This window comes from Pseudopodoces humilis, chromosome 1 (assembly GCF_049639895.1).
Source record: "Pseudopodoces humilis isolate 2021_Gansu_Grassland_sample_001 chromosome 1, ASM4963989v1, whole genome shotgun sequence".
NCBI lineage: Eukaryota > Metazoa > Chordata > Aves > Passeriformes > Paridae > Pseudopodoces > Pseudopodoces humilis.
This window is the reverse complement of record NC_142200.1, coordinates 68,060,988-68,076,418: the sequence shown is the minus strand read 5'-3', so window position 1 is coordinate 68,076,418 and position 15,431 is coordinate 68,060,988. Positions and strand designations below refer to the sequence as shown.

Here is a 15,431-nt window from a genome sequence, read left to right as displayed (position 1 = left end):
AAAATGAAACTGACAAGAACTCTGAAGTTTTGTTTGCAGGACCTGATCATTGGGCGCCCGCGTGATGCATATGCTCCACTGCTAGAAAGAGGCGATGAACCACCAGACAACCCGAAGACGCCCAAAACTCCTGAGCCTGTGAAACCCAAGCGACAACAACTTTTGTGTGTAATCTTGTTTTTAGCACTTGTTAACAGCGAGCAGGTTGGTGCAGAATATAACCCCCATCAACCATTCAGGTGGATCTTACGCCATGCCTCGAATGAAGTGATCAAAGAGGTAGTCACAGCAGGCACCCCAAAGTTTTTTGTGCTCATCTGAGACATTTTCCCTGGTATAGTAACTCATAACATCCACCCTCGCTTTGAGCTGTACCAGTCATTCTGGTGCCCAGCCACCAACCCAGGCAAAGACTACTGCCACCAACCAGGGTATTGGTTTTGTGGCTATTGGGGATGTGAAACAATAGTCCTGAGTAACAGGTGGGCACCACCAAAAGCAGACGAGTTTCTGCAGGTAACCTGGGGTCCGGCAGGCTGTATGCATCCCAGTTTCAACTCTATAGGGCAAGTGTTTTATGGCTTTTATGATGACCAATCTAAAGTCTGTCATCAAATGATCATGCAGGGTCTGCAGCCAGCAGATGTGGGCTGGACCACCGGAAGAATGTGGTCAGTATTCTTGCACAAACCTGGTAAAAATCACAGTGAAGTAGTACAAATTATCTGGCTCCCAGTTATAAGGCCTGAAGCAGTTGGCCCCAACCTTGTAGTACAAGCTGAGAACCCACGATCTAGTAGTCTATACCCACTGCATAAGCAAGAAGCTTCTCCCCAAAGATCTGAAGCCGCTGCTTTCGATTCACTCTATCGGATGTTAGATGCCACCTTTTTACCTCTAAATCAATCTAACCCTAATGCCACAGAATCCTGCTGGCTGTGTTATGACACACAGCCCCCTTACTATGAGGCTGTGGCCCTTAATAACCGGCTGCTGTGGGTTAATGCAGAAGCCCCAGTGCAGTGCCACAGTGAGTCACCTTCTCGCAGAATCACCATCAGCCACATGACAGGGCAAGGGTTTTGTGTGGGCAAAGCCACTGTTGTTGACAAAAAAGTCTGTGCGACCACTGTGCAGGTGGACAGGTCCAAGAGATGGGCAATTGCCCCCCTGTCTGGCATATGGGTTTGCAACTGCAGTGGGCTAAGCCCTTGCATTTATACCCAAAGCTTTAACTCCTCTGTTGACTTTTGTGTATTAGCTGTTATCATCCCCAGGGTCCTATACTACTCTGGAGAAGAAGTGAACCAGTACCTTGAGCGAGCAGGCCGCCTTCAGAAAAGGGAGCTGTTGACAGGACTGTCAATAGCAATGCTGCTTGGCTTGGGAGCGACCGGAGCAGCCACGGGTGTCTCCGCTCTGGTAACCCAGAGTCAGAGTCTCTTTCAGCTACAAATGACTGTAGATGAAGATCTACAGAGAATTGAGAAATCCATATCCTTTCTAGAAAAATCAGTCTCCTCACTCTCTGAAGTTGTTTTGCAGAACAGACGAGGTCTCGACCTTCTATTCATGCAGCAAGGAGGCCTCTGCATCGCCCTGAATGAAGAGTGCTGCTTCCACACAGACCACACCGGAGTAGTGAGAGACACCATGGCAGAGCTACGAGACAGGCTGTCTCAACGGAAGGCAGAGAGAGAAGCTCAGCAAAGCTGGTTCCAATGCTGGTTCGATCAGTCTCCGTGGCTAACCACCCTGGTGTCTACCCTGATTGGACCAGTTGTGATGATTTTACTTGTGCTAATATTTGGACCATGTATTTTAAATAAGCTTGTGTCCTTTGTTAAGAACTGATTAGAAAAAGTTAACATTTTGTTTATAGAAAGGCAACAGATGCTTTAAAATATACTTAGTTATTGCATGTGTTTATATTTACCAATGAAAATTGTAGTATCTATTTTATAAGTTTTTAGCCTTTTAGTTAAGTATAATGTATCCTATATTTTATTTAATTTTATATTATACATTTTTAAGACTAATATACCTTGTATTTTAGCAAATTAGTTATTCATAAAGAGGGGGGAAATATTTTGTAGTTAGGGCCTGGCGGAGTGGAAGAATTTGGGATGTAACGGAAAGCCAGTAACCCACCCCTCTTTCTAGGATAGTAAGTCCTTTTGTAATTAGCCAATAGCACCTAAGTGTGATGTAAGCAGATGGGAGTAACACAGTGAACCTAGGCTATAAAAATGTCAAATTTCCCTGCAACAAACACCATATACACCATCCATCACATTGATGTTGTGGGTTGTGGTCCGCCGGCTAGAGATAGCTGCCGTGCTGGAGCTGGCCAGGGAGCCTACCTTGCTTAAAAACCCAACAGGACTGGACAAGTTTTGTCAACAGTGTGTGTATTTTGATATATTTGAGATAAATTTATCCACTATTTCTGTGGCAAACTATGAAATTTACTAAAAATATATGATGTAAGAGAATATGTTCCTACATTCATCACAAAATAAAGACGAGGATCAGGGGAGAGCTATACAATCTACAGAATAAATTATTTCATGGTTTACAGCCTTTTTAATTATTGATGATCTTTGGTAATTATAGGTATTCTTTATTCATAGATTTATTTGGTGTGCTTTTTAAAATCTATTTTACTCTTGACTTACAATTATTTCATCACATTTCATAGTGTAATTTAACATAGAAGAAAAATATTCTGAGTTTTCTGGCTTTAAGTTTTGTTGAATGATTTTCTACTGCAGAAATGCAGAAGTAAATTCCCTAATTTATCCTCATTGTACCATATTTTATGCTGTATACATTCATCAAGTTTTATCTTCTAAATTTACAGTGCAGATCTCTTCATTTCTGTCATATGAAATTCTTTCATGTCCCTAGTAATTTTTACACTTGCATTGGAATCCTTTAATTTTTTTTTTCTGTTGAAATAAATTGTTTTTAATCATGCCTAGAAATATGCAAAATTCTCACCAGACTTTAAATTATAAGCTATCATGTAGCATTATTTTCATAACTGTCTTTGGAAACTTATGAGAACACTGCACTTTTTCTTTTTCAGTTCTTTGTTCTTTGTTCTTTGAGCTCTTTCTTATTGCTTGTCTTACGCTGGATTTGAAAATTGGGAAACAAAGGCCCTGTAAAACTTGAAACACTCCCTCGTTTTCATTGCTGTGCACATGAATGGTTAATATAGAATCCTAAAAGGTGTTCCCACAGGTTTTTTCTTTTATTCTCTTAATCAAATGATAATATGATTCCTTTATGAGTACAGTAACTGATTTTTGTGACTTATATTCATATATTTTCATATCCTAACCAGTTGGGGGTTTTTGGTTTTTTTGTTTGTTTTGTTTGGTTGGTTAGTTGTTTTTTTTTTTTTAATTAATCTGCTTTACTATGTATAGAACATCTATTTAGTGTATATTACCTTTGGAAATTTATTCTTAAAGTACCCCTGACATATAAAAGTTATCTTATCTGTTTGAGAAATCCTTAAAGTTCATGGACAGTTCCCATCTACATGGATGGTAGTAGAGTAAAAATGTCAAAGAATGGGATTTATGTTAGTTGGAAATCAGCCAAATGAAAAAGTAAGACACTTTTTCTTGTCCATAATATGGGAAATAAAACTAAAAGAAAATGTAATTATTTTGATGTACAGAAGACATTAAAACCACAAAAAGAAGGGTGATCACTAAATGGAATTAATAGGTTTATGAGGATAGATTTTGATAAAGACTTGTAGAAAATGGTAGGCATAGATGCCAAACACTTTAGTAGCCCCCAAAAAAATTCAGAAGTCTTGACAGCTGGTGGTGAGAAAAGATTAGTTACTGAGAGCTGGTTGAGATGGAATAGAAGAATTAAATATTGGAAATCACCTTTTTTTAGGAACACAAGAGGAAAAAATGTAATTAAATCCCATAAACATGTGTTACTCCTGCCTTCTACCCCCTGTAAACATTATTCTCATTGAAAGCTCTGGATAGATGTATATATACAAGTTGATTCTTCACTTTGCCTATAACCAGAATTTCCTTTGATGGAAGATTTCTACTTTTCATAACATTAAATAAGTGGAATTAAATGTTTCTGCTCTTTTTGCCAAATATCTTGTTTTTAAATCTGACAAATTGCATTTTTATTAATTGTTTATTCTGTGAAACCAGTAAAATTTCCTGAGTGTGTGAAATTTAAAAAGAGTTCTAACATGTCCCCAGGATGTATTGAGGTTCAATGCCTTTAGTGTGTCTTTTTACTTTCTTATTTTACTTGTTACTGTACTTCGGAATTTCAAACAGAGTTCAGGACCATCTCATTACTGTTGTCAACAAAAATGTCTTCCCAAATAGACCACAGGTAATACAAGAAAAAGGCATACTTCCATAAATATCTTTCATTTGCATATGTCAAGCAGATCTGCCAAAGAAAGCAATTCCACATGGCAATCCTGAACAGTGTGTATAGGATGACTCCTCTTTAGCAGGGAAGTTGGATCAGATGACTTCTGTGGTTGCTTCCAAACTTACCCATTTCAATTCCCTGCTTCCAGAAGACAACTTCTGTCTGTGCTACTCCAGCCTTTTGGAGGGCAAGAGTATTTGAATGGTTGCACAGTGAGGTGAATCAAGGAACTGGTTTAATTAAAAGATAACCTAGGAGAAAAATGTTCAAAGTTCAACACCAAGTTCAGTTTATTCTCCATGGGAAGAAAAATCCAATTAATCACAGAAAAGTGCAACTACATTTATTCCCAGCATGTTTTATGAACTTCTTAAAGATCCTAGGATGAAGTTAATGGTATTTTTAAACTATTCAATATCTTACACATTTTGCAATTAGTGGGGTATTTTTATGTCTGATTTAAATTTTGTTTCTGCATTATTAGCTTTTTATTCTTGTCCTATTCACTATATACCTAGATACCAGATGATTTCATTTCACTGCCATTCTTGTGTCTAGATTTTTAAGACTTGTATTTGCTTTCCTCTGTCTCTTTCCAAGTTGAAACGGTCTAAATATATTGATATCTTCCATTTTGCCTGCATTTTTTTCTAGTCTTTGAGTACTTTTACACTTTTCCAGTGAACCTTTTCTTGAAAAAAAGTCTAAGGCTGTACAAGATTCCAGCTGAGAACACACTTATTTTGAGGAAAATGTCAATAAAATCAAAGAGCAGAACAGGAAGCCTGTTTAATTTTAATTGCTAAAGAGTAATCTTTTCCTCTTTTTGTGTAAATCCCTTTACTAGCTGCAAATTCTTACCTCTTCTTTAACTTTCTTGAATCTTTTATAGTTGCCTTTTATATTGTATCATACTTTGTACAGATAATCAAGCCAAATTAAATTTATAAAGCTTAAGTGCTTGTGTTGGAAAGTTTTCAACTCCAAAGTAGGGATCCCAGTCTGTCTCTTTACTATTATATGAAAATATATGATTCAATAAATGCTCATTTCAAAATCTGGCTGAAGTAGAGGATAGCTGAAAAGCCACTGTTGTTTTGTTGGTAATGTTATCAGTATACAGCACAGGAATGAGCAAAAAAAAAAATTTACAGCTTATTTTCCATTTTACCTGTCTTTTGTACCCATTTGTTTTCCATTATGTTATAAAATGGTGTTAATGCAGCATAAAACTCTGTTAATGCAGCATAAAATGTTATTATGAAATACAGTGCCTGAGATTCTGGAAACAAAATTAAAACCCAAATATCCCCTCTATACCTGTTTTAAATCCAGTCATAAAATAATAATAATATGAAATTGTTGTTGAGATATTTCTTATAACCATTCTGATATTCTGCTTTTTTGCACTTAAAAATAAATAAACCAAGGTAGAATTCAGTTTGAGTAGTTTCACTGGTGAATTTTTTCTATTTATGTATTTTTTAAAACTGTTTTTTTATGTACAGGTACTGCAAGTGTTAGGATTTAAATGGAAATGTTTTGTCACCTAAGTGTTTCAAGACTTAAATTAAGCCCAAACAAAAGCTGGCATAGATGAACAATACTGTTAACTGTAATATCTGAGCACTGTGCCAAAACCAATAGGACCAAAAATATGAGGACAGAAACATGGGGACGGAAGACTATTCTGAAAACATGCACAGTGCAGTTCAGGAAGTGGGAATTTGTCTCTCTAAATTCCCAACCATATTATTCTAAGAAATTGTTTTAAAGTCATAATTAGACACTAGCATTAAGGGAGTTTACAGAAATCTTTGAAATACCAAGGTGTATTTACAGAAAGGCAACCCTGGGAAATGGAGCATTAATCTAAGAGAAAGCAACCCCCTCATAGTCAGGGAAGCCCCAGACACAGCGTGAGCAGTGAACCAACTGCTATACAAGTCCAAAGGAACTCAGTGATGTGTGAATGACACATGAATTACACTCACCATGAATCTGATGTTAAATCCACTGTGTAAATATAGTGAACTGGATTTTCTAACTGCCTGTTATCTCTGCAGTTAACTAGCTGATCACCTATGCAATTTCAAAACTTGAAAATAACAACAGAATGTAAAGTGGCAATATCTGATTCCAGAAAAATAATAACAGGAGTCTAATTATAGCTCCTGAATAAAATTGCCTTAGTTACAAATCAGAAGTATTTTTTTAAAAAAATAGCTGTGGACACAAATGATGTCTTTTTAACTGAGGTCCAGATGCAGTATTCAATTCAATCATTAAAGACCCATGAGCTGCATTTTCTCAGTAGCTCAGTCTTTGGGATCCTCTCGTGATTGTCCTTCAGAATCTAATTTTTGTATTTTTTGCAGTTCCTGCCATGTTGCAAGTTTCTTCTGACCCCTTTGATATTTCCAAATGATTTTGTACATTTTGGTCTGCTCTCCCTCTGCTGCAAATCTTAGGGGAATCTCACTCACAAATATGAAGTCAACTTCCATTGCTGTGATGATCTGTTTCCCATTATGCCGTCCTCCAGCACTGAAAAATACAGTATCAACCTGCTATTTTTACCTTAGACATCTGTAAAACATTCATATTTTTCCTCCAGAAATCCCATTTCACTCATTATGATGAAAAAACTCAAAACAATATAAAATTTCCTATTAGTGCATCACTAGCCTGAGTAAAATTTCTGCTCATGAAAATGTCTGATGTTGCCTCTCTCTTTCCTTCTCTTCCACCTTTCTGTACACATACCTGTTGTCTCAAGTGGGCTGTATGTATCTCCTCTAATGTGTTTGTGTGTTTATGCACAGCACACCTACGAAAAGCAGCCACTGCTGCCCATTCTGCAATAGGACATGCCATGTGTGCTGGCACAGCCTGCAACTGTGGTTTCTTTTTTATTTCCTCACCTATTAAAGATTTGTTAAAGAACAAGGCCATGGTTATTAAAAGTTTTGGTCACTAGGGAAAGTTTGTGTGTTGGATTAATTTATTTTTAGATCAGTCTCATTGCAGGAATGAATAGAAATATCCCATGTCATTACCATGGCTAAATATTTTGAAATGTCAAACCACAGCCTGGGGCTGTTAGAGTGAATAATAAATAATATATCTGCTTTGCCTGAAATAGCATATTGTATACAATTTTGATAACTTTCCAGTATTTGGTAATATAGAGGGCAAAGATTATGAATATATGGTAATATTTCTAATTATGAAAAAAAAAAGAAGGGTAATCTAGTTACTAAAAGAATTTAAAGATTTGATTATTTTTTGGTTTTCCTCTGGATCCTCCTTTAAAAAAAAGCTGTTGGAAATTGATTTTTAAATTTATTAAGTGATTAAAAAAGTTATAAATTAATTTAAGTATCACATTAAAAATAAATGTAGTTTTAACTTCATCTTATGTAGTTTTGCATTTTTTCATTTTAAACAAGGAGCAATGTATCACGGAAGCATTAACTATATAGTAGAATATTAGAAGATTCAATTCTGTGGAAGAAGAATATTTAATATAATTCAGGCAACTAACCAAAATATAGCTGAATAGAACATATCTAATTTATTTGTGAGTGAGGACAAAGCTCCTGTTGGTTTTGTTTGTTTTCTGAGAAAGTGAAATTAAAAGCTGCAATTTTCTGCTACAAATTAAATGGATAGTTGAAGAAATAGAAAATTTGAGTGGTAAAAACTGGTTTTTTTCCTCCCAAGAAAAAGATATACCAAGAGAGGTATGGTTTTACCTAGGTTTGAAAATGGACTGAAGTATTTAACTTCTGAAATAAGACCTAGTGTCCTGCTCAATTTGTGTTCTTGTTAAGCCTGGTTAGAGGCAGAGGGTGTAAGAACATTAATGAAATTTCGACCTTTTGGTCAACAGCATTGAATTCAATGTAACCCACATTTGTTTAGGACATGCAATCTTGTATTGAATGCTATGAATGCCCAATGATATTGTTTAATGGATGATACTAGTAAATCATTATGCACCGGTACCTTCTTAGCACATTTATGAAGTAATGTGAAAGAATAAACACTTTGTATAATAGAATTATTTTAGATAGTAGGTTTCAGTGTAAATTCAGACCAAATTTTCTCAGGGTTTTAATAAGAGTTTAGATCTGCAAGATGAAATTCAGTTACAGATATGGAGGTCTGCACGTGAGTGGACTACATTTCTGGGACCATGGGATTTTTTGTTTCCCAGGCCATTACAGTCATGAATCTGAGGAACTATTTGAATTTGACCCCATAGTTGTCAGCATTCTTCCTAAAATACCCCCCATGAACTGTAATCCTCAAGAATTATTCCAGCAGTAAGAAATGAAGAATTCAACATTGAAAATTTGATCCATGTTTTTCTCAGGCTGGAGGTAGGGAAATGAAGAGAGAAATTTGACTAGCTTTGAGTGCTCTGATGGAAATACTGAACTTCCCCATCTATCCTTCTATACCAATTTAAAGTGCAATAACCCAATATGTATTATTTTTGCTTTTCATCTGTTACTGAAGAACAAGTTACTGAGGTTCCAGAGACAGAAAAATTTCTAATTAACCTCTCTGACTGGACATCTGGTGTTTAAGCAGTTATAACTCACAGCAATTGGAAAAAGTTACATTTTGCAAAAGGCTATGGTGACATTCCCATGCGGTAAAGTATTGAAATAATGTACTGCTTTACTTTTAATCTTTCCATCCTGATTTTGTTGCAGGTGCTTTGTTTCTCAGGAGATACCCAGACACCAAAGAATTTCAACAGTGAAAGTGTGGGTGCCCCCTGCTACTTCTATTTGATTTTATTACTAACAGAAGTGCCCATGGTTGCTGACAATAATTGGTAAGTTCACTACTTCATCTTTATTTCATTTCTTTGCGTTATCTCACTAACTGTCAACATCTGGCATCTTGAACAAGGTCCTGATGCAGAGGAGGACAGACACCCCTTCTAGCTAAGACTTCCATGGGAATAAGAGACATTGTCTCTACAAACTTCTACAAATCTATCAAGGAGAAGCATCCTACATCACTAAGAACTTCAATCTTATACCTAAAACAGGGTTCATACCTTCTCTTAGAAACCCAGAATAAAAGGGGAGATTTAGTCTTCAAAGAAGTTTCACTATGAAATTTCACATCAACTACAATTTGAAATGCTAGCTTCCTTAAATACTCTTTGAAATTGGCATCCAAAACAATGACTATAGACTAAAAAAACAAGACTGAGAGTGGTCCATTATCTGAGAGACTTTCATACTTTGCAAACAAAAAAAATCAATTTGCATCTATCTGGAAGAGAAAAAATAAAGAAATTAGGATGATGAGATGTCATCTTTTGTGTCACTGCATACCACAGAACTAAAATAGAGTTATCAAGTTATGTTGTGCTGACATTTGTCAAATTGTCAATTTTGTGTGAGTTCATGAGACCAGTGTAGTATTACAGGGCAAATTTAAAGTTTGAAAGCTCATTAATAGAATTTCATAGCACAACCAGTGCTTTCTAAACAGTTTCACAGGTTAATTTTTTTCAGTGAAATAATGAAATACAGAGGTGGATATTAATGTAAACTAAATCTTCAATTTCTCTTTGTATGCCAAATGAACACAATATGTTCATTTGAATGAACACACAAAACACCTGATCCTCAAAACATCTAGCTTTCAAGTAAAATTAAAGGTATCTTGGGTAACCCATTTCATTGTTCATTTCCTTTTTCATATTTTCAAATGAGAAGAGATCTATCATCAGGCCCATGATTCAAATGAAATCACTCAACACAGAACAATTTCTTCTCCTTACATTACACTCATAGGTAACAGGTTTGAGCTGTGTAACATTTACTGTGTTTGTATAATAAAAAAAATAGCATTCAAAAATTCAGCTGAGACACTGTATTTTTCACTGCTTTTTAAAATAAAAAGCTCTTAATTAAGTGTTGGGTATATCTGTTCTCCATTGCTCCTCACTAGCTCTCTCTGTTAGAGGAGGAAGAAGTATTATGAGATTTGTTTTTAGTGATGGGTTTTTCCTATGGGAAACAATTTCTAGAATCTTTTCCTAAAGCGGATAAATTGAGTTCAGGTACTTAAAAAATTAAAATATCAAGATCTCTATGAACAATATATAATAACTTGGTACTACTTGTTAAAAAAATGAGATAGTAGGCTATAATCAATAAACAGAAAAGTAGCATTATTAATAAATACAAATAGCTCAGATATGCAAAAAGAGACAATTCATATAATGAAACAGGCCAAGCTTGTATTGACATGCTTTGAAACCAAGCTTTATTTTCTTCAGTCATTTATTTTGATTCCTTATGAACTCTTACCAATTTATCAGTATGAAATTTTTCTCTTTCAGGAACTGAGTTTTTCCTATTCATTGAACAAGATGATGGGCTTTATTCTCTCATACACTTTCCTTGGGTTTCTTTCCCATAACAGAACCTAAAATAAAGCAACTATTGTGGTCAGACTCACCATGGCCTCAGCAACCAGTGGATTAGCATGAGGTTTGGGGTGTAGGTTTGGCTCTAGAAATAGCTGCACCTTGGAGGGCAGGAGTGAAAAGGTGGAATCCCAGTCCAGCTGCCTGGCCAGTCCGGTATCTACAAAGTGCTGACAGGTATGTCTAGCACTTTTCTTCCACTAGTTCTTGTGCGCCTGTGCTGTGAGCCTAGAAAATCTTGGCCTAGGGCTTTTGCTTCTTTTAAGCTATTACTGTTTTTTTGTTACTCTGCAATTACTGCTTCTGATAGCTAAAACCTGTTCATATGGTTGCACAACCTTGAGTCACAAGCCAGAGGGTATGAGCCAGGTCTCTGCAAGCCAAGAGGGGAAAAAGCAATTTTAAAGATGACTTCTTAAGTGGATAAGGTCACTAAACATTGCACTCCCCCACTACTGAAAAAAAAAAAAAAAAAATCTTTCCAGAAGTGACACAGTTTTGATGGATTTTTAAGCAAGGTTTGGAAAAGCGTGCTATCTGGGAAATGCTATATGTCAAAAGTGATACACCACTGTATAAATGAAGGGGAGATGTGTGAATTAATTAGACACAGCTGAAATATCAGAAACAGGACAGGGAAAGTAGGGCTTGTTTAAGTAGAATACTGATTGAATATTGCCAACTGTACAAGGAACCAGTTTTATTTTTTTTCCTTGCAATATTGACCAGATTTTCAAAACACAAGGTTAGGTTTAAGAGTTCAAAACCTCTGAGGAAGACCTCATTTTCAAAAAATTCAAGTTTTCATATAGGTACTAAAGAAAATGTTCTTTCTTTTTATTATTGTATTTTTTTTTATAATCTAGTCATGTGCTTACAGTTACTGCATTGACTTGGAATGACTTGAATGTAATTGGTAATAATTTTGCTTGTCTTAGCAGCCCATGACAAAATTCTTTATACTGAAATTCTTTTCTTGAAGGTATAGGCTTTTTGTGAATATAATTTAATTAAACTCTAAAAATTTGATGTTTTCATCCTTTTGCTTTTAGTATTTATTTGTAAGTGCGTCCCTTTGAAGGCACTGTTCTCCTCATAGTGTGATAATATTCTTGTTAGCAAAGACTGCTGGATGTCCATGACTGATGCACAGAGAGCAGATTGCATATGTACAAAGGTGTTAAAGATGAGCAACCTGTACTGCATTTAATGTTGTTCCTTACCAGTGAGTTAATAATATCTGTTATGAAACACAAGGCAATGCTTTGTTCAGCACTGACAATGATAAATATGGCTTTCAGTGGCATTGGTCATTTCCTCATTTGGTCCCTAGTCCTTAGAGAAAAAAAACCAGTTAAAATTATTGCCAGCCTTTCCTGCTGATGATATTGGCTCATTGTTTGTTTGCCACCACCATTTGGTCAGGATGGAACTACTGGGAAAAATAACCTCCCTGAAAAATGCAAACTGCTGCCAGCTTTGAAGAGAAATGACATATGGTGGATATTTGCTGTTCAGTGTTTGCATTTCCAGGGTCTTTTAGAAAGGACAATATTTTTCAGCTGCTGTTCACATAGCTGGCATATTTGCTGGATGTGAACCACAATGTTATCAAACATGTCTAATGCAGCCAGTGACATTCAAAAATCTGATGAATCCGTGACCTGATTCTGCAAGGTGTCTACATGAAATAATTTTAAAGTCCACTGATATTAAATAGGGGTAAAGCTGGCTGTGTTTCTGTTAAGGTCATTCAGTATTGTAGGTTTCTCTGGCTTTATTATTTTAACATGGCTGCAGGACTTTCAATATCCACCCAGTGTGTTTCAACCTTTGTTTGTTTATTTGCTGTTTTCCAGTGATTACCCACTTGATCCACAAAATAGCTAGACATATCTCCAAACAGGTAATTGTGAAAAAGGCCTGTTTTGGTGTTCAAATATAATATACCTGCTGGCAAAATTTGTAAATAGAAGCTATTGAAATAACTAAAATTGTAAATTGTTCTGTTTGGATTTTTTTCATTGCTTGACTAAAAGTAGAAATTGACACCTATTGACTACTAATAAATAATTAAATTTTTTAAGATATAACAGCTTTTTTTTCACTTTTGAAAATAAATTATTTTCAGGAATAAATTAATAATCTTAGATTATATCCTTATATTTCTCCTTTACTCGAATATTTTGCCTACTTCTGCTGTGAGTTGCCAGTAAGTGCTTCAACACAGCAAAAAAGTAATGAAACAAGGCATAATGTTTCCTGCATTTAATTATGAGACTTAGGACACTTGATAGTCTTAAGTATCAGCCCCAGTCTAAAGGTGGACTTGTTTGACTATTAAAAATAAAATTAATAATTAAAAAGCCTGCATTATTTTTGGTGGGCAAAAGCTGGAAAATGTGAAACTACAGGCTCAATGAATAGATGGCAAATTAAAAACATATAGGGATATAAATAAATACATCAATCTGAAATTGTATGTTGCATGAAAACATTTTGGGGGTCTGATTTCTAGTGTTATGAACTTGAAAATTCATGGCAAATATAACAGGAATTGCACATGATAATCTTATCCTTTGTTTATATTTTTTCATTTTGACAAGAACTTTTATGTCATTTTTTAAACAAATAACTAGGCCTTTGAGAAACCAGCATTATGAAGTGTGAACTTACTGATGAGCTTGAAGGACAAAATGAAGTACCTCTAAAAAATAAAAGCAACCAACTTGCATGTTTCTGACAAAATTGTTGTTAAACAAGAATATTCCATGAACAGGTCAAGGTAGTTTTTCATTTTGCTGTCATGTTCACACTACAGGAAGACCAAGGTCCCTGGGATATCACAGGTTCCCTTTGGTATTGTGATGCCCATCTGTACTACCTGTCATTTCCTCTGCTGTATGGATGTTCGTTGCTTTAAAAAAGCATGGACACTTCTCAGCCAAAAATGCTTTTCATCCTGGCTGTCTTTCAAGGTCCAAAAAATAGCCAAACATCTTTACAGTTCTATGTCTGAGCCGTGATAGATGTCCTGCAGCACCGAAATATGACCTGTAGACATCTGGATATCCAAAACACCTCATGATGGTCCACAAGGTTTTCAGTAGGCTTTTAAAAAAAACCAACTTGCTATTAAAAAGTCATATGTACTATGAAAGTCTGTTTTTCCAAAGAATTTGTAGTTTTAATGAAATCGAATTGCATTTGCTTAGGAACCTCCATGCGAAATGATGCCATTTGGGGGAGCTGTTTCACTGCAAGTCTGTGAAGCTCACAGCTTGTCTTGTCCCATCATGGGTACAGCAACACCAGGGGAGGACAGGACAGGAGACAGTCTGTGACAAAAGGCAAGAGTTAACTTTGACAAACTAGTAGAAAAGAACATATTATCTTTAGAAAGTAGTAAACAGAACGTAAAAAAAACCCCAAAAAACCAACAGATTTGCACAATCAAAAAAATCTGAAAATTTGCTGGGCATTTCAAAATTCCTCTGAGAGTTGTATTTGTTCTGGAGCTAACCAAGCAGGAAAGATGCCACTACCAAGGAGTCCTAGCTGCTCTAGAGAGCAAAGGTCGAAGGAAAACCAGAACGCTAATCTAGGTAAATGGATTCAGAATTAAAAAATAATTTCCTTCTGTCCATTTTCTCCAGCCTTACGCACTTGGGTAAATAAACAAAACTAATTTTATATTCAAGGCTACTGCATTTTAGTGTTAATAGGCTAGGAAATATTTCAGTAACAGAAGCATCTTGCACAGTGTGATATGGGAAGCTCAGTTTCAGAGTAGCTGGGTGTTTTGCTCTCACTTCTCCATCTGAAATGGCACTCAGAAAACAATCTTTCTTGATCATGTTTGCCCATTTCTGCTCACACCAACACTGGTATTTATATTCTTGACCATCACATATTTGTAGGTAGTAGATACATCATGTTTTAGTGTTCATTTTACTGAGCCAAAATATCAAAATATTTCATTTATTCTCATCCTGAAACATATGACTTTCATTCCCTCTGATGATCGGTGTAAACCTCTTTTTTTTTAACTTCCATATCTATAGTTGCTCTTGACATAAAGTTTTGTTATAATGCCTTACACGTTATTGAGTTTATATCAATACTGATGTTCGGATCAAGTAATTCTCTTCTGAATTAGAGTGGGTTTGTTTTGGTTTTGGGGGTTTATTTTTTAATGTTTTTGGTTTTTTTTAAACTTTTATTATGTACTATAGGTACCATTCACTAGATATTAAAAACAAACCCAAAATCTTTATATGAATGCTTGGTGTGTGATGTTTGTGGTTGGACTCGATGATCTTAAGGGTCTTTTCCAACCAAAATGACTCTATGATTCTCATCATAGAATATAGAATACTGATTTCATGTGTCAGGTATGGAACAACTTGTGGAATGAGATCCTTGGTCCCTGCCAATTTGGGGTCATTAACTCAGTTTTCCTTCCAGTTTTGTTGTGGTGGATTCTGTTTTCCTACTGTCCTCAAGTTCATCTTCTCTTTGTCCCCCA

The 15,431-nt window shown here is 35.6% G+C and overlaps 1 protein-coding gene across 1 annotated transcript in view; it reads left to right on the top strand.

The window, feature by feature from the left end:
• The first annotated feature begins 666 nt into the window (after window positions 1-666).
• LOC148185111 (MLV-related proviral Env polyprotein-like) overlaps window positions 667-15,431 on the top strand; it is a 119,509-nt gene continuing 104,744 nt past the window's right edge. The window contains exons 1-2 of the mRNA XM_088051470.1: window positions 667-1,422; window positions 9,165-9,289. Coding sequence (XP_087907596.1) covers window positions 667-1,422; window positions 9,165-9,289 — 881 coding nt within the window. The remainder of the gene's footprint in view (window positions 1,423-9,164; window positions 9,290-15,431) is intronic.